Consider the following 26,759-nt stretch of genomic DNA (forward strand, 5'->3'; position numbering starts at 1 on the left):
AGGAGCTTCCTAGATACTGTTTTTGTTTGTTTGTTTTTATTTTTATAAATCCAAATGGAAATATGAAAGTACTAGTTTGAAAAAGAAATGATCCAAGTACCTTTTGGCCCAAGTAAGATAGAAAAGGTCAATATCTTGTTAATTTCTAAATATCGTCACACTATGAAGCAAGGTGGTCTTTATTCAAGAGAAGTACGGCTGGTTGTTCTTTGACAACAGCGACACACATTTCCTGGAATTGTAGATTCCTTCCCAGGTCCCTTAAGGGAAACACTGAGGCACTGGCCACTCCGCATTGTTTCTACTGTCAGGTCTAGATGGCCCTAGTAAAGACGTGAGAGAAGCTGGTAGGATCCGTGGTGCTATTTAAATTTTATTATTTTAGCATTAAAAAAAATATTTTGTGGGGAAAGTATAGAAATTGAGAGGTTGACGATAAAAGAGAATCGATATTCAACAGAATACAGCCTCTGTAAATAGAAGGGAGGACTCCTCAGGGGCCCTGAAAGCTGATGAATGGGTTTGCTCTAATCCACCGGGATCAGAGGAAAGGAAATCAAGGTGATTGTGGATGTAAATAGCATCTTTGTTAGCTGGGCTAAGTAGAGAAAATTCTGTATTGATGATCTGTGTATTTTTGAAATAGGTAAGATTGTATATCAAGTGTAGGAAGGGTTAGGGGTGTGAAAGATGTCTTGAGGAAAGGGATAAAGATCGAACTCCCTTCTTTCCATCACTGATGCAGGAGAAAATCCAGCCTGCTTGAGGATTTAACATCAGAGATCATGAATCTGCAGAGCATCAGTTTTCACATCCTTTGATTCTTAAGTAGCACATACGAATATGTGGACTGGATAGAAAGATGTGCCAAGTAAGAGAAGGAAAGGACGATGGAGTAAAGCAATGAGAGGCATTAGCAGTGAGTGGCTGAGGTGCTGGCTGTTCAGGTTAGGCTGGCAGGAGGGGAAGTCAATAGAGATTCAGGTCTGCACGAGGTAAAGAAAGCATGTGAAGACCAAGGATGAGAGGCCATAGTAGGGGTGTGGAATGATAAAGAGAAAGACTAAAGAATCTTTATATCTAAATAGAAGTATCCCTGAAGAGTGCTGCTCCAGGGCACAGCTTGAGACAAAGGAGACTGAAATGAAGCAATGGTGAAAGTTACTGGGTTGAGGTTACAGACACCACGACGTCCTGGCTGACCCAGGAATCATGCAGATGGGGCTCCTCCTATCCCACACAGTAGAAGTTTTACTGATGCTCTGTGCTCTGTCCAAAGTCATGCAGCTAACACAGAGCAGATCCATTTCTAGAACACTAGGCGGTAACAAGTATCACTGCCCATGGACTTTTGGAGACTGTTTCTAATGATTTTAAGGAGTAGGGAAGGCCTGCGAGTGTGTAAACCTTTTTAATCCTAAAAAGACCTGCCTTTGTCCTTTGCTCCACTTGGTGATGTCTTTCCTCCATCACCAAAGACAGCCTGCCAATCCAGAAACCCTGTAAATCGACCTAGATTAATCTCCTTCCATCAGCCCCCACATCCCATCAATCTCCAGGGCCTTGTAAGTGTTGAATCCATCTTTCCATCCACTTAGTTTAAGCATTCAGCGTCTATAATTATTTCCTATTACTGCCAAAACAAATTAACACCAATTTAGGAATTTAAAACAACATACATCTATTACTTTACAGTTTTACATTTCTGGTCAGAAGTCCAGTAGTGGGCGGGGGGGTGGGGGGGTGGGGGGGTGGTCTCACCAGGATAAACTCAAAGTGTCAATCGAACTGAATTCCTTTCCAGAGGCTCTAAGGGAGGATCCATTTCCTTATGGTGTTAGAATGAAATTCCCATTTTTTGTTGTTGTTGGCTGAGGTCCATTCCCGGCTTCTGGAGGCCACCCACATTCCTTGGCTCCTGACCCAGGTCAAGTTCTTCTCATACTTTGAATCTCTATGACTCATTCATCCTCTTTATGGGAATCATATAATTAGATTAGATCCACCCAAATAATCCAAGATAATCTCCCTATCTCATTCTCTTTGACCTTAATCACACCTGCCAAGTCCCTTTTGCCATGTAAGGTAACATATTCACAGGTTCTGGGGATTCAGGTGGGGACATCTTTCCTGAAATTCGTATTCTGCCTACTGCTGTATCCTAGGACTTCCCTGGTGGCTCAGGTGGTAAAGAATCCGCCTGCAATGCAGGAGACCTGGGTTCAGTCTATGGGTCAGGAAGATCCCCTAGAGGAGGGCATGCAACCCACTCCAGTATTCTTGCCCAGAGATTACCCATGGGGTCACAAAGAGTCAGACATGACTGAGCTGTATCCTAACTGATCAATCCTTGCAATGACTTCATAAGCAAGTTTCCCGGGTCTGATGTTTTCTATGCTGTTTTCAGAGAAACCTTTCTAGAACATTTGATATGTCTCCCATGCTTAAAATCCTTCTGACTTTCTACTTACCAAAGGTCAAATTAATGTTCTTCAACTCCTACAGGAAGAAAACACTTAGATTTTGTCTTTTTCTATTGTTCCACTTCTTCACCAACCCTTCTTAATGCTTGAAAAATGTTAACCATGTCCTTCCTTAGAAGAAGGAAGCTCCCATTCGTTCTTCTAAATTGAGCTCAGACATTACCTCCTTCAGAAAAATCTTCCTGACTCTCCCCTCCCCACAGGACAGTGTCTTAAACATCTCTGAACCTTCTGAATATTCCTATTGTGGTCATTAAACCCAATGTGTTTACCTTCCTGTGTCCCATACTCTGCCACTTACTAAATGTGAAATGTTGGTAGATTATTTTATTTCATTGTGCCTCCCTTTCCCTTTGTAAAACTAAGGTAGCTATGTTGTTCAGTACTCAGTCGTGTCCAACTCTTTGCGACCCCAAGGACTGCAGCACACCAGCCTTCCCTGTCCTTCACTATTTCACCAAATTTGCTCAAACTCATGTTCAATTAATTGATAATGCCATCCAATCATCTCATCCTTTGTCACACCCTACTGCTGCCCTCAATCTTTTCCAGCATCACAGTCTTTTCCAATGAGTCAGCTCTTCACATCAGGTGGCCAAAGGATTGGAGCTTCAGCTTCAGCATCAGTCCTCCCAATGAATATCCAGGGTTGATTTCTTTAGGATTGACTGGTTTTATCTCCTTGCTGTCCAAAGGACTCTCAAAAGTCTTCTCCAGCACCACAGCTTGAAAGCATCAATTCTTCAGCATTCAGCCTTCTTAATGACCTAACTCTCAGATCCATACATGACTACTGGAAAAACCACAACTTTGACTATATGGACCTTTGTTGTCAAAGTGATGTCTCTGAGTGATGTCTCTCCTTTTTAATATGCTGTCTAGGTTTGTCATAGCTTTTCTTCCAAAGAGCAAATGTCTTGTAATTTCATGGCTGCAGTCACCATTTGCAGTGGTTTTGAAGCTTAAGAAAATAAAACCTGTCACTGTTTCCATTTTTTTACCCATCTGTTTGCCATGAAGTGATGAGACCGGAAGCCATGATTTCAGTTTTTTGAAACTAAGGTAGCTATAGGATCTATAAGTTGTTATGAGGATTATAACAGTGACCAACACATACGAAATTTTGCTAGTATTACTAATATTTCCAGCCCTCTGCACAGAACCATCATATAGTAGGTGCTTAATGGAGGATACCCCGTGCCCAAGGTAAGAGAAACCCAAGTAAGACGGTAGGTGTTGCAAGAGAGCATCAGAGGGCAGACACACTGAAACCATACTCACAGAAAACTAGTCAATCTACTCACACTAGGACCACAGCCTTGTCTAACTCAAGGAAACTAAGCCATGCCTGTGGGGCAACCCAAGATGGGCGGGTCATGGTGGAGAGATCTGACAGAATGTAGTCCACTGGAGAAGGGAATGGCAAACCACTTCAGTATTCTTGCCTTGAGAACCCCATGAACAGTATGAAAAGGCAAAATGATAGGATACTGAAAGAGGAACTCCCCAGGTCAGTAGGTAGGTGCCCAATATGCTACTGGAGATCAGTGGAGAAATAACTCCAGAAAGAATGAAGGGATGGAACCAAAGCAAAAACAATACCCAGCTGTGGGTATGACTGGTGATAGAAGCAAGGTCCAATGCTGTAAAGAGCAATATTGCATAGGAACCTGGAATGTCAGGTCCATGAATCAAGGCAAATTGGAAATGGTCAAACAAGAGATGGCAAGAGTGAATGTCGACATTCTAGGCATCAGCAAACTAAAATGGACCGGAATGGGTGAATTTAACTCAGATGACCATTATATCTACTACTGTGGGCAGGAATCCCCTAGAAGAAATGGAGTAGCCATCATGGTCAACAAAAGAGTCCAAAATGCAGTACTTGGATGCAATCTCAAAAACCACAGAATGATCTCTGTTCGTTTCCAAGGCAAACCATTCAATATCACAGTAATCCAAGTCTATGCCCCAACCAGTAACACTGAAGAAGCTGAAGTTGAACGGTTCTATGAAAACCTACAAGACCTTTTAGAACTAACACCCAAAAAAGATGTCCTTTTCATTATAGGGGACTGGAATGCAAAAGTAGGAAGTCAAGAAACACCTGGAGTAACAGGCAAATTTGGCCTTGGAATACGGAATGAAGCAGGGCAAAGACTAATAGAGTTTTGCCAAGAAAATGCACTGATCATAACAAACACCCTCTTCCAACAACACAAGAGAAGACTCTACACATGGACATCACCAGATGGTCAACACCGAAATCAGATTGATTATATTCTTTGCCGCCAAAGATGGAGAAGCTCTATCGGATAAGATCAGATCAGATCAGTCGCTCAGTCGTGTCTGATCTCTGCGACCCCATGAATTGCAGCACGCCAGGCCTCCCTGTCCAACACCAACTCCTGGAGTTCACTCAGACTCACGTCCATCGAGTCAGTGATGCCATCCAGCCATCTCATCCTCTGTCATCCCCTTCTCCTCCTGCCCCCAATCCCTCCCAGCATCAGTCTTTTCCAATGAGTCAACTCTTCGCATGAGGTGGCCAAAGTACTGGAGTTTCAGCTTTAGCATCATTCCTTCCAAAGAAATCCCTATACAGCCAGCAAAAACAAGACCAAAAACTGTGGCTCAGATCATGAACTCCTTATTGCCAAATTCAGACTTAAATTGAAGAAAGTAGGGAAAACCACTAGACCATACAGGTATGACCTAAAAAAATCCCTTATGATTATACAGTGGAAGTGAGAAATAGATTTAAGGGCCTAGATCTGATAGATAGAGTGCCTGATGAAATATGGAATGAGGTTTGTGACATTGTACAGGAGACAGGGATCAAGACCATCCCCGTGGAAAAGAAATGCAAAAAAGCAAAATGGCTGTCTGGGGAGGCCTTACAAATAGCTGTGAAAATAAGAGAAGCGAAAAGCAAAGGAACAAAGGAAAGATATAAGCATCTGAATGCAGAGTTCCAAAGAATAGCAAGAAGAGATAAGAAAGCCTTCTTCAGCGATCAATGCAAAGAAATAGAGGAAAACAACAGAATGGGAAAGACTAGAGATCTCTTCAAGAAAATAAGAGATACCAAAGGAACATTTCATGCAAAGATGGGCTCGATAAAGGACAGAAATGGTATGGACCTAACAGAAGCAGAAGATATTAAGAAGAGATGGCAAGAATACACAGAAGAACTGTACAAAAAAGATCTTCACGACCCAGATAATCACGATGGTGTGATCACTCACCTAGAGCCAGACATCCTGGAATGCGAAGTCAAGTGGGCCTTAGAAAGCATCACTACGAACAAAGCTAGTGGAGGTGATGGAATTCCAGGTGAGCTATTTCAAATCCTGAAAGATGATGCTGTGAAAGTGCTGCACTCAATATGCCAGCAAATTTGGAAAACTGAGCAGTGGCCACAGGACTGGAAAAGGTCAGTTTTCATTCCAATCTCAAAGAAAGGCAATGCCAAAGAATGCTCAAACTACTGCACAATTGCACTCATCTCACATGCTAGTAAAGTAATGCTCAAAATTCTCCAAGCCAGGCTTCAGCAATATGTGAACCATGAACTTCCAGATATTCAAGCTGGTTTTAGAAAAGGCAGAGGAATCAGAGATCAAATTGCCAACATCCGCTGGATCATAGAAAAAGCAAGAGAGTTCCAGAAAAACATCTATTTCTGCTTTATTGACTATGCCAAAGCCTTTGACTGTGTGGATCACAATAAACTGTGGAAAATTTCTGAAAGAGATGGGAATACCAGACCACCTGACCTGCCTCTTGAGAAATTTGTATGTAGGTCAGGAAGCAACAGTTAGAACTGGACATGGAACAACAGACTGGTTCCAAATAGGAAAATGAGTACGTCAAGGCTGTATATTGTCACCCTGTTTATTTAACTTCTATGCAGAGTACATCATGAGAAACGCTGGACTGGAAGAAACACAAGCTGGAATCAAGATTGCCGGGAGAAATACCAATAACCTCAGATATGCAGATGACACCACCCTTATGGCAGAAAGTGAAGAGGAACTAAAAAGCCTCTTGATGAAAGTGAAAGTGGAGAGTGAAACAGTTGGCTTAAAGCTCAACATTCAGAAAACGAAGATCATGGCATCCGGTCCCATCACTTCATGGGAAATAGATAGGGAACCAGTGGAAACAGTGTCAGACTTTATATTTGGGGGCTCCAAAATCACTGCAGATGGTGACTGCAGCCATGAAATTAAAAGACGCTTACTCCTTGGAAGGAAAGTTATGACCAACCTAGATAGCATATTAAAAAGCAGAGACATTACTTTGCCAACAAAGGTTCGTCTAGTCAAGGCTATGGTTTTTCCTGTGGTCATGTATGGGTGTGAGAGTTGGACTGTGAAGAAGGCTGAGCGCCAAAGAATTGATGCTTTTGAACTGTGGTGTTGGAGAAGACTCTTGAGAGTCCCTTGGACTGCAAGGAGATCCAACCAGTCCATTCTGAAGGAGATCAGCCCTGGGATTTCTTTGGAAGGAATGATGCTAAAGCTGAAATTCCAGTACTTTGGCCACCTTATGCAAAGAGTTGACTCATTGGAAAAGACTCTGATGCTGGGAGGGATTGGGGGCAGGAGGAGAAGGGGACGAAAGAGGATGAGATGGCTGAATGATCACTGACTCGATGGACGTGAGTCTGGGTGAACTCCAGGAGTTGGTGTTGGACAGGGAGGCCTGGCGTGCTGCTATTCATGGGGTCGCAAACAGTCGGACACGACTGAGTGACTGAACTGAACTGAATGCAGGACGGATTCATCACACTCCCAAGAAGGTCCGGCAACATTTGCCCTTGAGAATGACTACCTCGGGTTTAGGGCCCAGATTATGCCCCATTCGGGTCAATAGCCACTCTTAGACTCTGTGGGTACAGGCAGTCATTGAAGTCCGCAGAGGTGGCTTAGACCAGACTGACTTGCTGGGATCCAATGACCCTTTAACTCTTAGAAAGAAACCTTGCATCCCTCGCAAATGGAAACTTAGGAATCACTTATGCATCAGCTATCCCCGGGTAGACTCGAGGCCAGTAAAGGCTGAAAATAAAAAGAAAAAAAGGGCAGGAGGGATTTAGGGGCTTATACGGAAAATGATGTCGACGACGAAGGTAACGGCAACAGATAATAGATAATACACGTGTACTTGTTAGGTGCCTGGCATGAGCTCACTTAAGAGACTCAATAAACTTGAGGCTGGTATCTCACTTTCATAGCTGAAGAAACCGAGGGAGCCGAAAGGTAACTTCTTCCCTGCGTATCTCCCAAGCCGGTCCTGGCTCCTTGAGCCCAAAGGTCTTGCTTCGCAGCTCAAGTCCAGCTCCTGAGCCGCTGACCAGCCCTCCTCCGCATTTCCCCGAGCCCTGGCCACTCCTTACCTCAAGTGCCAGGCCCTGCCTCTGAAGCCCGGGTTCTCCTGCCCGCCCTGTACTGAACTCCTCCGCGCACGCTCCGCCCCCGACCTCCGGCTCCTCCTCCTCGGTCGGCTCCGCCCCAGTCTCCTAAATCCTCCTCCCGCCCCGCCCCTGGCTCTTTAGCTCTTCCTCCTGTCCCCGCCCCTTGCTTCTTTTGCCCCGCCCCTTGCTCCTTTTCTCCCTCCCCTGGCTCCGTTTCTCCCGCCGTCTCTGGCCCGCGCTCTGCTGGTGAGTCCGCGGCAGCCCGCGATCGTTCAAGCGTCTTGGCAGGTCCGCGCCGTAACCTCGCCCAGCTCGCTTCTTAGCGTCCCCGCGCCATCGGGTCCCTCTTCAGAGTAAGTGCCTCCCGGGCGCGCCGGTCCCGCAGACACCCTCACAGGATTCCCTGGCCACTGGGCTGCGGGGTGCTCCTGCGGGCACGCTTTCAGCTCACAGAGAGTTTCTGAAGTAAATGTGAGTGGGTGTGAGTGCGTGCGTCTGAGCTTGTGTGTGTGTGTGTGTGTGCAGGCGCGCACAGCTCCGGAAACTCCCCGGAGTTTTTACCCAGTTCCTGTGTCGCCGAGATAATCTGAGACCTCGGCTGGGAGCCCTTACCGACTCGAGCTGATGACCCCTTAACTTCCACCCTTCTGCCCTGAGCCGCTTACTGTTCCTTCTGCAGATGGGGGCCCCGCTACGTGTCACGCCCTCCTGGTCACAGCTCCTGCTGTCGAAAGGACCGCCCCGGTTATCAGAATGTCCCAGATTGCAGACCGAGATGCTGGCCTGAGATTGTAATCCAACCCTGCATTGTAAAATGGGCAGGGACTAGAGTTTTGCCTTGAGACCGTTCGGTGGAGACTTGCTTTGAGGAAGAAAATGTGTGTGTGTGTGTGCGCGCGCGAGCTTGTGTCTTTGCGCGCTCAGCACCTGATGCAAGAACACTTGGGCGCCTTCAGAATCTGGGCGGCTGGTAGGCAAGTTCAAGACCAAGTTGACCAACAGGATTTAGGGGCCAAAAATCTTCATTGATTCAGTAACACGGCATTGCTAAAGCCAACTGACTTCCTAAAACAGCACTGGGTAGGAGGAGCAGTACCCTGAGAGAAGCAAGGGAGGAAGAAGATAGTTGGGTGCTCAATGTTGAAACAACGGAAATCCTTGAGCTACTTAAGACTGATAATTCGACCCTTCTATACATATAATTGGAGAAGGAAATGGCAACCCACTCCAGTGTTCTTGCCTGGAGAATCCCAGGGACAGCGGAGCCTGGTGGGCTGCCGTCTGTGGGGTCGCACAGAGTCGGACACGACTGAAGCGACTTAGAAGTATACATATAATTACATATATAATTTTTATGGGGGAGGTCAATACTATTTCAATATAGGGCGTATTTCTGCCCTAAAAAACATTTAATTGATAGCAGGACAGTACTCTAATCCACCTGTAAAATGATTCCCTGGTTGCTGAGGTCCCATCCAATTATAACTGTCTCTGAATTCCTCTCTATCTCGGTTTATTCTTGCCATGTTCTTGCTGTGAAAGTAGAGATGCCTATAATGTTTTCCCGCTTTCTTGATAAGACTTCATTTACGAGATGCTGGCAGGAAAATGGCATATAGAGTAGAAAGTATTCATTGAGGCGTAAGGAAAACAAAACTATATAGCTAAAGGAAATAACCAGAACAGAGCAGACTTGAAGTTGCCATTGTGCCCTTGCAAATGAAACTTAGAGCTGATAAATCACTTTAAGTGCTGCTTATCACAGCAGATATTTTTATCCTGGTTTGAATCCTGTGTTTCACAAAAGTATTTCCACAGTATTTTAACTAAGGAAACATTATGCTTTGAAATGTAAACATATGATTCCATCTGTCTTTAAGGAAAGAAATAATTATCACACTTAATTAAACACCTGGAAAGATTTACTGCCACCTTCTAATTAGATCTGTCGTGGGGAGTTAAGTCAGCAAGTTATGGTGACACAACTGGCTTTTTTGTAGATTTTTTTTGCGAGTACCAGTTCGCCCCATATGTACTACTTGGCTCTGCCACTTCTTGGCTCGGCTTTTGAGTTTATACCTGTAATTTGAATAAATAAAGTTTAGGAAAATGGAGTACCATCTACCTCCCTGTAAAGTATGGATACCTTAGACATTGAATGTTTGGTATTAAGGTCTTTGCATTAACAGAAATAAGCCTTCTATGCCATTATATCTATCTGGATTAGCTGCTAATTTAAGAATGATCAATAAAATATTGAATATAAGAAGGTTCCCCCCCAAATGTAGTAATTCTACATAGATGATCCCTTACATTTTTTTCTTTAAGGGAGACTTTAACCTTAGTGCCTTTTGTTCTGTTTAAATCTAGTGAGAAAAGGGGTGGCGTGAGCTAGAAAATATACGTATCTTTGTTGTCTCTCAGTTTTCTGTTTCTACTGTGTTACTGGATATCGTCTTCCTCTGTGTAGTGAGTGTTGTGGACAGGCTATTCTGGGAGCCCTACGGAATGGCAGAAACTGAGGATGTGCACTCACACTGCAGGGCCAGGAAAGGAGCATTTTATGAGACCTGTTCTCTGCAGTTCTTTATTCTGTTGAAATTGGAGGAAAGGGTGTGTGGAGAGAAATGATTGCATCTAAACAGTACCCATTAGGAAATGCTGTGTGGGGGGAGGAGCAGTTTCTGGGTGGTTTATGACTTAGGGAACTCCGAATAGCAAATCCTTGAAGCTGAGACTGCCTTAGTGCCAGGCACTCGAGAGACCTCGTAGTTGGTTAATTAAATTAATCCTTGTCTGCTTGGATCATCCCCTTGGAATGAACACATTTCCTTCTCGGAGATTTCGTTTGTCCTCAATCAGAATTTAGCTTTGCTTCCACATCTTGCAGAAGAGTCCATTCTCCACTCCCTCTATTTTTGCATGGTACAAATTGAGGGGGTTGAGCATGGGGTGACCTCTTGGAGGCAGAGGAAGGTGGGTGATAACAGATAAAGGCCACCTGTTTTCTCATGGAGGTGGAAGGAGTATTAGCGCAGCCCCAGTACCATGGACACTGACACAGGGGCCAACCTGGATAAATAGGGAAAGCTTCCCTCAGTCTGGCATTCACAGAATCGGCTCCACTGCAGAGTGTAAGAGAAGGCACTGTGTGGTGCCAGATAAACTTCTATCACCTCAACTTGCCTCATGCTGCCCACATCCTGCCTTTAATACCAAATGCACACAGTAAGAACTCAGCAAACACCAAAAAGGAGCTTTTAACACCTCAACCTTCATGTCTCCCTGTGAGAAACAGTTTACTTCCTGCTCCCCGCCCCCTCTAGTTTTGGTAACTTTGGCCTAGGGGTCTGAGCCAATTGCAGTTTCTAGACTTCTGTCCATCAGTGGGTCTTCCCAATAGCTGAAAATGGATGAGTAATTAAGGGTAAAAAGAAGAAGAATCAGTGAACCTTGCTGCCAAATGTAAATGAGGTTAAGTAGTACTAGTGAATGTCAATTTGAATTCTGCATTTTGGCCTAACGAGGAGGAAATGAGCTGCCAGTAGTGGGTAGATGATTCTAGAATGAGAGGCGAGAGGTACCTTAGGGACCATCTGGCCCATGAGTCTTAGATTGCCACGTTGGCCCTTATACAAGTTGAGAGGTACATCCCCTCCATCCAGCTTGCCAGGGCTCCATTCATTCAGGCAGCAGGTATTATTGAGCTCCTACTGTGTGAATGGCACTGTGCAACCCTCTCATGTTCCCACCAGGGCCTGGAATCCAAGATGACTGGTGACATGCACAAAAATATTTGAACAGGTCCCTGAAGGGAAATTGATAGTGCAAAGATGGGTTCACAATTCTTCTGAGTTTCACAAAGGAAAGTAAAGGCACTTCCTTAGCACAGTAGAGGAACCATTTTCAAAATATTTTTTATTTCTCAATAAGAAGAAGCTGAAATAAACATCTTTCTTCTGATGTTTGTTTCAAATGACCAGAGGCATAATTGCAGTAAACCTGAGTCCATAGGTTTTGTTTTCTTGGTCTTGCATGTGAAGCATGGAAATTACCTGAGAAACTTGTTTTAAAGTGTCACATGCTCCACAATGATCAAACAACATCCACTCATCCTTTTAGAGAGCAGTTGCTTTTTCTCTGGAAACAAGTGTTTATGGTTCAGAACCAAGGTAGCAAAGATTCAGTGTGTGTGTGTGTGTGTGTGTGTGTGTGTGTGTGTGTGTACTCAGTCATGTCCAACTCTTTGCAATCCAGTGGACTGTAGCACTCCAAGCTCCTCTGTCCATGGGATTTCCCAGGCAAGGATACTGGAGTGGGTTGCTATTTCCTTCTCCAGGGATTGACTCAGGGATCGAACCCTTGTCTACCTGCATCTCCTGCATTGCAGATGGATTCTTTACTTCTGAGAAACCAGAGCTAGCTGCAAAGCTGGATGGACATCACTAAGTTTGTTTTCCCAGGATTGTATTTTTTTTTTTTTTTTGGCTGCCCGCAAGTCTTGTGGGTTCTTAGTTCCCTGATCAGGGATCAAACCCGAGCCCTCAGCAGTCAAAGTGCAGAGTCCTAACCACTGCACCACAAGGGAATTTCCTTATTGTGCTTTTTTACATAGAACAAAATGGGTGATTGATCTCTTGCTGGTCAAACATGAAGATATTTCACTCAAGGTGACTGAGGGGTAGGCATGCAGCCATCTTCCTCACCAAAAAGAAATTAAAAAATGAGTGAGAGATCACTGGAATGGGCCTTCCGTGGAGCAACCCAAGCTAACTTATAAACACACTGGGGTTTGTTTCTTTAATAACAGAGAATGGAATTAAATCCAAATTTCCACTTGTTATCATTTCCTTAAACGTTGGGAATTAAGATGACTTCTAGTTTAGTCAAAAAGTGGTTGGTTCACAGGACACTGATGGAATCAGCTATTCATATCTCAGCTACTACTGGCTGTGTAACTTGGGATAAGCTACTTAAGCTTTGAGCCCATTGCTTTATCTAAAAAGTGGGGATATATATTTCAATTACAGAATTGTGTCACTTAAGCAGGATATTCCTCTCTTTATAGCCAGTGTGCCAAAGCAAGTGGTCAACTTTGTTGGACTGGCCAAATTACTCTCATTTCAAGATGATGGTGTTTGTACATAGTGGAGCAGAGAGGAAGAGTGGGGACTTGTACCACATGTGCTTTTAACGTGAACTTTCCTTTTTTGCCTCTGATGATGCCAGAGAAGCCCAGAGAAGAACAGACATGAAGCACAGCTTCACTGATTCTTGGGCTTTCCAGGTGGCACAGTGGTAAATAATCCACCTGCTAATGCAGGAGATATAAGAGACTTAGGTTTGATCCCTGAGTGGGGAAGATCCTCTGGAGTAGGAAATGGCAACCCACCCCAGTATTCTTACCTGGAAAATCCCATGGACTAAGGAGCCTGGCAGGCTACAGTCCATAGAGTCACAAAGAGTCAGACACAACTGAGCATGCGCGCATACACGCAGTGATTCCCAGCTGCAGGACCATGTGATTATATAGGCAAATCTTGCTGCTGCTGCTGCTGAAGAGAAATGAACCAAAGCAGGGCACCTGGGTTTTATGTGTCTGGGCAGAAGAAGAGCCATGGTATCCAGTAACCCTTCCTGTACATGAGGGGCATTTTTAAAAGATTTGTTACCATTCATTTGTGAGCAATGGGTTGCCCTTTCACCTGTGGGGGCTCTTATTTGAAACAGGTAATGGATGAAACCAGATTTTCCAAGCCAGACAGGAAGTGATGTCTCTGCTGCCCTTGGTGTCTCAAAGTTGCTTCGGCTGTCCTCAGGGAAAGTTGTGAGAGTGCTCAGCTGTAGAAGGCAGGGACGCTACCTCCAGGCCTGTCCCCTGGAGCTAACTCTTCCGGGAACACAGCGCTCTGCAGGGCACACAGGACACTGTGAATATTTGAAAGGAGCCACCTGGCCAATACTCTGGTTAAGCCTGATTCTTACTCCTTCAAGCCAAATTCACCTAGTTCAAACCTTCTCCACTCCTGACTATTATTTTATTTCAGTAAATGAGTTCCCTGGGACTTCCCTGGGGTTTAGTGGTTAAGACTCTGTGCTTCCAATGAAGGGGGCACAGGTTTCATCCCTAGTCAGGGAACTGGATCCCATGTGTTATGTGATACAACCAAAAAAAAAAAAAAAAGTGTTCCTTAAAACATGACTTATAAATGGCATCATCAACTCAATGGACATGAGTCTGAACAAACCGTGGGAAACAGGGAAGGACAGGGAAGCCTGGCGTGCTGCAGTCCATGGGGTCGCAAAGAGCTAGACACGTCCGAGTGGCTGAACAACAGCAAATAACGTGACTGTCAACCAAAGTGAAAGAGACAGAGGTTGTGTGTTTGCTTGTGGAGCCCTCACTGTCCTCATCTTTTCCCATCTCTGGCTTCCTGAGTTGTATGTAGGCTCTCTCACACACACACAGATGGGAACAAGGGAATTTTATAGAAATGCAACAAGGGAATTCTATAGAAATGCTACCGTCCTCTGAGAAAAGGTGGCGGTACAGTGTTGGCCAGAGGTTGCAAAGTTCAGAGCAAGCTTTGATAACTCAGAGCTTTAAGAAATAAATCTAATACCTGATTCCATCCCTCTGTGATCAGGAAAGAACTCCATTTCCCCTCCCCCTTCTCCTGTCTTTAAAAAGATGAAGTAGTTTTCTGGGAAATGGCTGGTGTTTGATTCAATACTATCCCCGCCCTGGAAGGGTAGAGCAGTCTAGACTCAGTGATGGAATTCTGTCTGCCTTAGTGCAGAGATAGGCCCCGGGTGACTCACCGAATATTCCTGGGACAGGTGGTGAACTCAGACCTCTCCTGGCATTCAGCAATGGCCTCTGTGTAGCTGTTTTGCTCCTTTGCTTTTTATGGCTTGGAACACATGAAGGTTCTTGAAAAAGCAGCTGCTCTTCTTGTTAAGGTGAGAGACTCTGTGTTGATAAGGAACTTCCTGGGTCCCTGCCTGTGTGCCCTGAGTGGACTGATCTGAGGATGCGACTATCTAAGCAGCCACAGAGGTGATCTCTCAAATGAAACTTTGAATTTGTCCAACATGTTGCTCTATTTTAGGGCTCATCTGGGGCCATAGCTCCCAACATGACTGCAAATTAGAATCATCTGGGAAGCCTGATCCAAAAGGTGCAGATTCCTGGGCCCTACCTACTGTGTTATCACAAAATGGGGCCTGGGAATCTGCATTCCTAACAAACCTCACAGCCCTCCCACCCCATCCCCAGGGACTGATGCCCAGCCAGTTGAAAACCCCTAGCCTGGGAGAACAGTTTTAATGTCTTGGTCTCTAAAGATAATTCATTCAGCAAGTATCTGTAGGTGTTCTGTGTTTTCTGGCAGTGGAAAGTGCTAATCACTTGAAAGTAATAGAGTAGCTTTAAAGTTTAAAGATGATTGACAGGAACATGCCCCAAATGAACACCCATGTACCCATCCTAAGAAATAATGAAGTTTATACAAGTAGATCCTCATTGGGTTGAAAAATGTTGACCAACAGTCGGGTCAGGAACAAAAAATAACAACCAAAACCACTTGTGGTGTCCCGAAGATAGATTCAGGAATTGAAAGCCATTAAGCAGGGACACCAGGGAGTCTGCTCAGTGTGCATTTGTTCACAGTCTCGATTTCGAATCACTGGCAGTGCTGACCTCATCCTTTAGTGTGCCGCTGACTTGATAGCTTGTGTCTCTGATCACTGACGTGGGTGAGTGGTACCTGTTGGGAGGAGCCCCAGCCTCAAGACTCTTGAGTTGACAAGTGGCCTGTTTTCTCTTCCCTGAGTCTACTCCTCTGTCCAGAGGTCCTGGCACCTCCAGGAATCTATCCTGTTCTGAAGGGGTGCCCTTCTTATGTTGTAATTGGTGAGCAGTAGAAAATGGAGAACAATTTTCTTTGTAATGGTCTTGCTTGCTCTGACTTCCTCCTCCCTCTCCCCTCCTCCACTTCCTCTTCCTTTTCTTCTTCCTCCTCCTCCTTTTGCTTTATTTTGCATTTTGAGTTGTGTCAGTACTTGAGACTTTCTTCCCTATTTCTAAATTCTGGTCAGTTTTTAATTTATCATTCTAACAGCGGCCTTGAAAACTGAATACTAATGGTCTGCTACTGATGATTGTTATTCAATTGCTCAGTTGTGACCTCTGTGGACTGTAGCCAGCCAGGCTTCTCTGCCCGTGGGCTTTTCCAGGCAAGAACACTGGAGTGGCTTACCATTTCCTTCTCCAGGGGATCTTCCCAACCTAGGGATTGAACCCACATCTCCTGCACTGGTAGGCAGATTCGTTACCACTGAGCCACCAGGGAAGCCCACTACTAATGATACGTAATACAAATTTTCATAGAACCACAATTATTTCCTCTAGGTTTAAATATCTGACTAGGGACCCACAAGTATGGATAATTTGAGTCTTGCCTGAGGCTTCCTCTGTAGCCAGCCATCTTCTGGGTTTGCTGGCCCCAAGTCTAGCACACCAGGGGCTTTCCCGCCTCACAATTTGGAAAAAGGGGCAGATGGAGGAGGTTGGGCAGTGACTTGCAGAGACAGACCACAGGGCAGAGAGTGAATCACCACGGTCTTCCTGGTGCATACCTGGGCTCTGAGTTCCTTATAAAACGTCCACCTGAAAGTTTACCCTTCGATCAGTCTTTCGTAAGTTCTGTTCCCTCTTGTGGTTGCCCTAGTGTTTGTATATTCATGATAGTAAATAGTACACCAGATCCCTGTAACAGTTTGCTGGGGCTATCATAATAATATACTGCAGACTGGGTGGCTTAATAGGAATTTATTCCTCACAGTTCTAGAGGCTGGAAAACCAAGATCAAGCTGTTGACAGGTATGGTTTCCCCTGAGGCTTCTCTCCTGGGTTTGAAGGTGATCACCTTCTTGTTTCTTTACATGGTCTTTCCTCAGTCTGCATGCGTCTGTGGTCTCTTTCTCTTTATAAGAACAGCATTCATATTGGATTAGAGTCCTACCCTTTTGACCTCATTTAACCTTTATTACTTTTTAAAAGGCCCTCTCTCACCCTGGGGTTAGGGCTTCACCATATGAATTTGGGGGGGAGGGGGCAGAAGTCTCATCTATAACAATCTCTTTTGTAAAGGTGATTACAGAGAGTTCCCTGGCAGTCTAGTGATTAGGGCAGGGCACTTTCACAGCAGTAGCCTGGGTTCAACCCTTGACTGAGGAACTAAAGTCCTGAAAATTGTACAGAATGGCCCCCCAAAAAGGGAGGGGGTATTACAAATAATATCCTTTGTATTATTATCTGGTTTATGTCTACATGTAAGTCAAACAGCATGGTAAAAAAAAAGGGGGGGAGGGAGGTATTCCAAATACTAGCCTTTTTGTTATTATCACATGATTTATGTCTACAGATATAATCCTCAGAAATCATGGTTATTAGTTTTCACTTTGAACAATGATCTTTTGAAGAAATTAAAACATGGAGAAAAGGTTTTTATGTATATCTACTAATTTGAGGCTCTTCATTCTTTAGTGTAGATCCATTTTCTTCACGTATTTTTCAATCCTTCAGCCTTGAGGAACTTCCTTTAATATTACTGCAGTCCAGAGCTGCTGGCAACCAGTTCTCTCAGGCGTCTTTGTAAACGTGCCCCTTGTGTCTGTGTGTCCAAATCTCTTCTTCTTATAAGTACAGCAGTCAGATTGCATTAGGGCCACCCGACAAGCCTCAGTGCACTTGGGTTAAACTTTTTAAAGACCGTATCTCCAAATATAGACCCATTTTGAGGTAGTGGGGGTGAGAAATTCAATATATGAAAGTGCAAATCTCTCTAGTTTTAGTGGAACCATGATTTTTTTCCTCTGACCAGGGACCCACAAGTATGAATGGTTTGAGTCTTGCTTCAGCCTTCCTCTCTAGCCAGCCATCCCCCAGGTTTGCTGCCCTTGAGTCCAGCACATCGGGGGTTTTCCAGCCTCACAATTTGGGAAAGGGTGCAGATGGAGGAGGTTGAGACAGAGACAGACCACAGGGGGCATAATTTATCCCATACCAGTTAGGATGGGCTGGGGGTGGGCGCACGATTCAGCCCATGATTAGAATGCTTTAGGCTGCAGGTAAGTGAGTGCCTAGCTAACAGTGGTTTGAGCAGTAAAGACATTCAATTATCTTATGTGACAGGTACCAACCCAGAGTTGACTCAGTGCCTCAAGCAGTATCATCAGGAACCAGGTTCCATCCATCCTTCTCTTCTCCCATTCTTAGTATGCTATGTTTTTTTAAATTGCAGACCTGTGACCTCCTAGACAGAAAATAGCTTCTTCTGTGATGGGTATCACAAGTGTCTCCAAACTCATTCAAAGGCAGGAGGAGCTGGTGGATATGGGGGGAGGGATGGGCACAGAGAGGGCAGCGATAAATCTGTTCTCCTGTAGTGTCTGTCTTTTTTCTTTTTACTTAGTCATTTCTTTTTATTTGGGGGCCAGGCTGGGCCATGCTGCATAGCATGTGGGATCTTCCCTATGTGTGTGGTTTTTTTGCGTGTGTGTGCTCAACTGTGTCCAACTCTTTGCAGCCCTATGGACTGTAGCCTTCCAGGCTCATCCGTCTATGGGATTTTTCAGGCAAGAATACTGGAGTGGGTTGTCATGTCTTCCTCCAGGGGATCTTCCTGACCTGGGGATCAAACCCATGTCTTCTGTGTCTCCTGCATTGCAGGTGGATTCTTTACCACTTATGCCATCCTGACCAGGGATCAAACCCAAAGTTCCTGCATTGAAAGTGTGGAGTCTTAACCACTGGACCACCAGGGAAGTCCCCATCTCTTTTCATCAGAGGATAAATCTTTCCTGAAGACTCCTCAGGCCTCGCTGGCCAGAACTGAGTCACAGCTGCCAGAGAAACTGAAAGTAAGTAGTGGATAGTAAGGGGAAAATTTCTACTGTGGGAGGTTGGCAGTACTAATGGGAACAAGGGAGAGAGGCATGATTATTGGGCAGACAGATAATATCTGCACCAGCCCTAGGCTCCCAAGCTCTAGAAGCTCTCTAGCTAAGCCATCACTATTACTGATAATAATAATCCACGGTTTTATTAGAATTAAAATTATCCACCCAGGATGAGTAGTTGGGGGAAAAAAACAAAAAACAAAGCAGAGATGTGGAAGGTATTAATCACACATATATACTTAGGCACTGCTAGTAATGACTTTTTAATGTTGTGAGTTTATAAAAATAGCACTACTTACTTTGGAGAGAGTAGGCTGCATTGAAACCCAGCAGATGTTCATCAAATAGAGAGTTCTGTATGTTTATAGAAGTGTTTACAACCCCAATCCAACAATGGTACTTTTTGAGTACTTACAATGGGGTGGGCACTGTGCTAAATGCTTTATACACATTGTTACATTCATCTTCCTAACAGATCTATGAGAAAGGTATTGTTGTTAATCTGCGCTGAGGCTCTGGGAGGTTAAATGACCTGCCACAGATGCGTGGCTGAGCAGGGAGTCACACCCTCAGCTTCATCCCATCCTTATGTTCTGAACGGCTGCAGGATATTACCCCTCAATAAAACTGCTCCAGGCTCCTCCAGCCAGAGTCTGCGTCAGAGTTTATGTCCCATTTTATTCTTCACATTTTAAGATTGAGATAGAATCGACATTGTGGTGTTTTCAGTAGTAGAAAGATGAGCCTTGGGAGTGTGCTCGACTGATACTGACTCACCTAGTGACCTTCAACAAGCCACCTCAGTCTCCTCAGCGAGGTGCAGGTGAAGACCGAGTCTGTGGGGCCGTGTCCAGGCATTTAGGGTCTGTCATTCACAGACCCTTGCCATTGCAGATGATACTAAAGTCCTATGTTTATTTCAGATATAATTCACCAATGTATATCAGAGTAAGGATGTGGAAGTTCAAGATCAATGGTGCTGCACTTCCCAAGTAGAAAATAACATTTATCTCCATTTTTGTATTGGGAAGAAGTTGGACAATTTTCATAACCCAGAGGAATGTGTGTTTCATTATTGGCTTGTACAGAAGAGTGCCAGTCTGAAATGGGAAATTTGTGCTTAGGTTATAGAATCATAGTGTGAGGCAAATTCAGTAAAAGCTGGGAAAACTTTTTAAATTAATTTTTTTGTTAATTTTTGGCTGTGCTGAATCTTTTGTTGCTTTCAAAGGCTTTCTCTAGTTGCAGCGCCTGTAGGCTACTCTTTGTTGCTGTACACAGGCTTCTCACTGCCATGACTTCTCTTGTTGAGGAGCCCGGGCTCCGAGGCATGCAGAATCTTCCCAGGCTAGAGATTGAACTTGTGTCCCCTGCATTGGCAGGTGGATTCTTATCCACTGTCCTAGGAAAACTTCTTGATGGTCATTTTCTGCACCTTGCAGAGCACTTGACAACTGGGAGTTGGTCTTAGCAGATGCAGGGCTAAGTATGCTTCTTGTTTGGTGACTCTGATCCAGGGATGCAATGCAACTGCTGCTCCAGGTCCTGTCTGCAGAGTTCAGTCAGACCTGGGGAGCCTGTGTCTTTTCTCTTAGTCCTGAACTCACTTGCCAAAGCTGTAATAATATCTTGTGTGTGGCAGTTCACTCAAACTTCAGGATGTTTATTGTTTGGGGAAATTTTTTTTCTCATTTTTTTTAATAGACTATTGCTAATAATATGCATATAGAGCTGAGTAGGGGAGTAAGGGCTGTAAGGTTCTTGTCTAATTCTGGGAACTCAAAGCTGCCCTATGTTGGTATGCTGAATGCTACAAGTTTGAGTCAAGTGATTAATCTTATTTCTGTGAGAAATCAACACCCAACAGTTATTTGCAATTCCAGTTAGGCATCCAAGAGGTCGTTTTGAATTGAGAGCACCTTTGAGATATTTTGGAGTACACTGTTTGCCATACGCTTTAAAACATGATTTGAAGTGTTACAAGGCAAATTTTCATTTAACAGTATAGATGAAATCAGGGACTTCCCTGGTGGCCCAGTGGTTAAGACTGTGAGCTTCCACTACAGGGGCCACAGGTTGGATCCCTTATCTGAGAATTAAACCTCCCACATGCTATGTGGCAGGACTTAAAAAAAAAAAAAAAGAAATCATTTAATGTCACCATGAGCAATTCATTGAGACAGAAGGCCTTCATAAGACACTGGCTCCAAGCTGATTGGCTGCTTCTCTGTTACCTTGCTCAGTTTTCTACCAGTTGGCTCTTACTGTGCTGACAAGTCTAGATTTTCTTTTTTTTTTAATTTAAAAAGAAAATGTTATTTTATTGCTTTTTCTTTAAATGAAGTATAGTTGATTTATAATATTAATACAACATCAGATCAGATCAGTCGCTCAGTCGTGTCTGATTCTTTGCGACTCCATGAATCGCAGCACGCCAGGCCTCCCTGTCCATCACCAACTCCCGGAGTTCACTCAGACTCACGTCCATCGAGTCAGTGATGCCATCCAGCCATAGTGATCCAATATTTTTGTAGATTATATTTCATTTAAAGTTATTATAAAATAGTAGTTATATTCCCTGTGCTATATTTATTTTGTATATAGTAATTTTTACTTCTTAATACCCTTCCCTTCATCTTTCCCTCTTCCCTCTCCTCAGTGGTAACTGCAGTTGCTAATTTGTTCTATGTATCTGTGAGTTTGTTTCTGCTTTGTTATACTCATTCATTTGTGTTATTAGATTCCACGTATAAGCAATAAATGCAATATTTATTTTTCTTTGTCTGACTTGTCTTACTAAGAATAATACTCAGTTCCTTCCATGTTGTTAGAATGGTAAAAAAAATTTTTTATGACTGAATAATATTCTGTGTGTATATAAATGCACACCAGTTCTTCATCCACTGGTCTGTCAGTGAGCACTGAGGTTGCTTCCATGTCCATGGGATTCTCCAGGCAAGAATACTGGAATGGGCTGCCATTTCCTCCTCCAGGGGATCTTTCTGCTCCAGGGATCGAACCCATGTCTCTTAGGTCTACTGTGCTGGCAGACCATTGTTTATCACTGGTTCCACCTGGGAAGCCCTGCATCACATGGTAGTTCCATTTTTAGTTTTTTGAGGAATCCCCATACTGTTTTCCATAGTGGCTGCAGCAACTGGCATTCCCATAACAGGGCGTAAGGCTTTCCTTTTCTTCCACATTCTTGCCAGGATTTAGTATTTGTGGTCTCTTTGGTGATGACCATTCTGACAGGCGTGAGGCGATAGCTCATTGTGGTTTTGATTTGTATTTCTCTGATGAGTAGCGACATGGAGCATCTTTTCATGTGCCTGTGGGCCATCTGTATGTCTTCTCTGGACAAATGCCTATTCAGATCGTCTGCCCATTTTTTGATTGGGTTTTTGTTTTTTTGATATTGAGTTATATGAGCAGTTTGCATATTTTGGATATTAACCTGTTATATAGGTCACATCATTTGCAAATATTTTCTCTCATTCAGCAGGCTGTCTTTTAGTTTTGAGGATGGTTTCTAGACCCCACTTGTTTATTAGTTTAATTAGACCCCATTTGTTTATTTTTTTGATTTTGTTTCCTTTGCCTTAGGAAATAGATCCAAAAAAATATTGCTACAATTTATGTCAAAGACTACTTATGTTTCTTTCTAGGAGTTTTATGGTTTCCACTCTTAGGTTTATATCTTTAATCCATTTTGAGTTTTTTTTAATATGATATGGAGGAAATGTTAGATTTTCTTAATACTTTTAAAACTTTTTTATTGTAAAATAAAGCACAAATAACAAAAAAAAGAAAACTCATGTAACAAATTAACACCTTAGTGAATTATTATAAGATACTCATACAACTGTCACTCAGATCAAGAAATAGAACTTTGCCAACTTCCCCAAAAGTGCCTTTAAATACCCTCCCTAATCACATTTGCCTTCATCCCTCCAAAAGTAAATGCTATCCTAACCTTTACAGTAATCACTTCCTTGCATCTCTTTATGGTTTTATCACCCAAGTGAGAAGCCTGATACACTGCAGTTTAGTCTTGCCTATTTTTTTAAAAATGTGTGTCTTTTAAGTCTCTTATATATTTTTGTTTGTGCTGGTCTTTTCTCTAGCTGCAGTGAGCAGGGGCTGCTCTCTAGTTGCGGTGCATGGGCTTCTCGTTGCTGTGGATTCTCTTGTTCCAGAGCACAGGTTCTAGGGTGGGTGGCCTTCAGGAGTTCCGGCTCTCAGGCTCTAGAGCACAAGCTCAGTAGTTGTGGAGCACGGGATTAGTTTCTCCAAGGCATGTGGGGTCTTCCTAGACCAGGGGTCAAACTTAAGTCCGCTGCATTGGCAGGCGGGCTCTTAACCACTGTACCACAGAGAAGTCTCTTTTAATCTATAGATTTCTTTAACATCCTCCCTCACTTAAAAGAATTTTTTTTGTTGTTGTTTAAGGATCTGGACTATTGGATGTGTAGAGATTTTTTGTTTTTGTTTAGCATTTATTTTTCTTTATTTGACTGCACCAGGTCTTAGTTTTGTGGCACATGGGATCTTCAATCTTTGTTGCGGCATGCAGGATCTTTAGTTGAGGCATATGAACTCTTAGCTGTGGCATGTGGGATCTACTTCCCTGACCAGGTATTGAGTCCAAGCCCCACCCCCTTCCCCCCACATTGGAAGTGTGGAGTCTTAGCCACTGGACCAAAAGGGATATCCTTCCCACAGTCTTATTAACAAGTGCCCTCCTGGCACACTTCAGGCTATGCCTTTGCCCTCTATTTCCTTTGTCTGGATCCAGAGGATTGATCAGACTCAGGTTTGATTCTCTTGCCCAGATTAGAGGTGCCGTTGGATTCTTTCACTGGAAGGCACACGACATCTGATTTTTCCACTCTTCTTTTGATCCTTAATGTCTTGACCTATTAATTCTCTGGAGATTGCAAAATAGTGATATTCTCATTCTACCATTTTGCTTTACTTTATTAGCTGGAATAATTTTATAAAGATTGATATCCCTTCAATCTGTTATTTGATTACACAGTGTGCAGCTTACATAGGGGAAAAAAACAGGATAAATGCTCAATTTTTTCCTTTGACTTATTCAGTTCCTGAGAATTAATTGGTTTCCTGTCATTCTCAGGAGGTGACCAATTAGGGTGTTTTTTAAAATTACCATGATCATGGGATTAAAAATACTTAATAAGGCTCAAATTGTCCCATCTTTGACTAGTGGGAACTTCTTCAACTTGGCTCCTGAGTCCTTCTGACATGATCTTCAGTTCAGTTTAGTTCAGTCGCTCAGTCGTGTCTGACTCTTTGCGACCCCATGGATTGCAGCACGCCAGGCCTTCCTGTCCATCACCAACGCCTGGAGTTCACTCAAACTCATGTCCATCGAGTCGGTGATGCCATCCAGCCATCTCATCCTCTGTCATCCCCTTTTTCTCCTGCCCCCAATCCCTCCCAGCATCAGAGTCTTTTCCAATGAGTCAACTCTTCACATGAGGTGACCAAAGTACTGGAGTTTCAGCTTTAGCATCATTCTTTCCAAAGAACACCCAGGGCTGATCTCCTTTAGAATGGACTGGTTGGATCTCCTTGCAGTCCAAGGGACTCTCAAGAGTCTTCTCCAACACCACAGTTCAAAAGCATCAATTCTTTGGCGCTCAGCCTTCTTCACAGTCCAACTCTCGCATCCATACATGACCACTGGAAAAAGCATAGCCTTGACTAGATGGACCTTTGTTGGCAAAGTAATGTCTCTGCTTTTCAATATGCTATCTAGTTTGCCTTCCATAATATCTAGTCTTAAGGTGATCCAGGATTGTCTTGTACATTTTTTGCCTAGACTTGGGTTCAACTGTTTCTTCAAGAGACTCTGGTTTCTTTTAATGAGAATGATATTTTAGAACCATAACCACTCACTGGAATGGTCATTGTTTGTAGGCTGTTTCATTGGTCAGAGCTGAGAAAATACATATGCATTTACATACAAACATATATACACATATAAAGATGAAATACTTTGTGAGTTCATATTGATATTTCCAGCTCAAAATCAAGACTGTGGGGTTTTGTTTAATCTTTTCTATGTTGCAGTTGTATTTGCTTTCTTTCATACTTACAGTCTTTGCTTTTTAGTCCCAAGGGAGATAGAATATCTTTTAATTACCCATTTATTATCCTATATTACATATACATCAGTCTCCAAATAATCAGCTGTGATTAATGAAAACAGTAAAAGTAATATATTTGGCATGTCCCTACTCATTCTTCCCCAATTTTGTAAATGGTTGTTCTATGTCTACACTGTCAGATAATATAGCCATTATATACTAAAATAGAGCCCTTTCAGTGCTCATTCAGTCATATCTCTACAGGTAACTATATATGTCATGCTTATCATCAATCCTCATATCACTATCTCTACAAATTTTGATTGAAGTGGTTTCTCTAGTGGATTCCTTAGGTAAGGCTCATGGGAATAGTATTCTGTAATTTCTTTTTTCCTCCTAATTTCTTGATAAAATCGTGACCTTTATATTAAAAGTCATTTTTGCTGGGTATAATCTACTTGGCTCACATTGTCTTTCCTTGAGAATCTTAAATATGTTACTCCACTGTCTTCGGACAAAGTATCATTGTCAAAAGTCTGATGATGATGATAATTTAATTTAAGTAGCCTCTATAGGTTGCTTTTGAGAGCATCTACTACACATCTTTCCCCTTTAATCTGCTATCTGTCTAGCCTTCCAGCACAGTGGTTAGTGAGCTAGTATGTTACCAAGTCCAAGTTTATGACTTGGAAAACCCTGGTGCCAAACAATCTCTCCCTCTCATTAACCTCAAATGATGAGCCACTTGCTCCCAGTAACTATGGCTTTTTATTTTTGTAACCTCAACTGTACCTTGTAATGGATAAAGAGCACTAAATATATCCTTTTTCAAGAAATAAATGAATTGGAAAGGTGTGTTTTTTCCCCTTTCCTTTAGCCTGTTCAGAACTGCCCTGCCCCTTGGGCTCTTTTCCTCCAATCAGGTGCACCCTTGCCTCAGACTCAGCCGTGCTCACCATGGAGGCCCTTCTCTGAGCAGGTCTGTGAGCGCTGCACCTGTGGGCGGGACCTTGTCCCTGACCTCCCTGCATCAAGTTGTTACACCATGTTCTCATGATACTGCTTTCTCAAGATGAGCACTAGGAACCCCTGGCTCACAGAGTGTTGGCTCCACACCGGACATCACCATGGTCCCCACGCCTGCGTACGTGCCCTCCCCACAGTCAGTACTTTGTTTCTCACTGTGAGTGTTATGGCCCGGGCCCCTGCATCTCTGAGGGTGCCTGACCTTTCCTTTCCTGGCTGGCCTTTTTCCTCTTCCCTTTTGGATCACCAGAACCAATGGCAGGACATTATAATGGGAGCCCTTGCCCAGACATGATCCCTGATTTTCTTATACACAAACACACTCTTTAGTTTTTGAAATGGAAATGCCAGTTGGTCAGCATTGATACCACCTTGGCCAAAGCCCCTGCTGCTTGCTTCTTTATTCCCTGGGTCAGCCACACATTCTGTTTATCAGTTGAGTTTATGGCCTTTGACCTCTGTTACCTCGTAATTCTCTGAGCACTGTCATATGGGTATGACCTTGCCCGATTTTAGACTTGACCTGTACTATGGTCCAGAGATGTCCCTGCCCTGGCTCTCCTTGTCAGGTTCTGGCCTGTGGTTGTGCTTTTTTTTTTTTTTCCTTTCTTTTTTCTGGAGAACCTCCAGTGTCTCCTGCACTGCAGGCAGATTCTTTACCAACTGAGCTATGAGAGAAGTCCTGGAGTATCTCAGATCCATGTAATTTTAAAAAAGAAAAAAAAAAAAAAAAGAGCATTGTGGTAC

At 43.5% G+C, this 26,759-nt stretch overlaps 1 protein-coding gene across 2 annotated transcripts in view; it reads left to right on the forward strand.

Annotated features, from left to right (window-relative positions):
* The first annotated feature begins 8,128 nt into the window (after window positions 1-8,128).
* TNFAIP8 (TNF alpha induced protein 8) overlaps window positions 8,129-26,759 on the forward strand; it is a 144,657-nt gene continuing 126,026 nt past the window's right edge. Inside the window, exons 1-2 of one of the 2 annotated variants that reach the window (XM_027546951.1) lie at window positions 8,129-8,258; window positions 18,641-18,831. In XM_027546951.1, the coding sequence (XP_027402752.1) occupies window position 18,831 (1 nt within the window). In that variant the 5' untranslated portion in view covers window positions 8,129-8,258; window positions 18,641-18,830. Of the gene's footprint in view, window positions 8,259-18,640; window positions 18,832-26,759 lie in introns of those variants that run through there. The other variant, XM_027546950.1, reaches the window with a different exon arrangement.

The sequence above is a fragment of the Bos indicus x Bos taurus genome, chromosome 7 (assembly GCF_003369695.1).
Source record: "Bos indicus x Bos taurus breed Angus x Brahman F1 hybrid chromosome 7, Bos_hybrid_MaternalHap_v2.0, whole genome shotgun sequence".
Taxonomy (NCBI): Eukaryota; Metazoa; Chordata; class Mammalia; order Artiodactyla; family Bovidae; genus Bos; species Bos indicus x Bos taurus.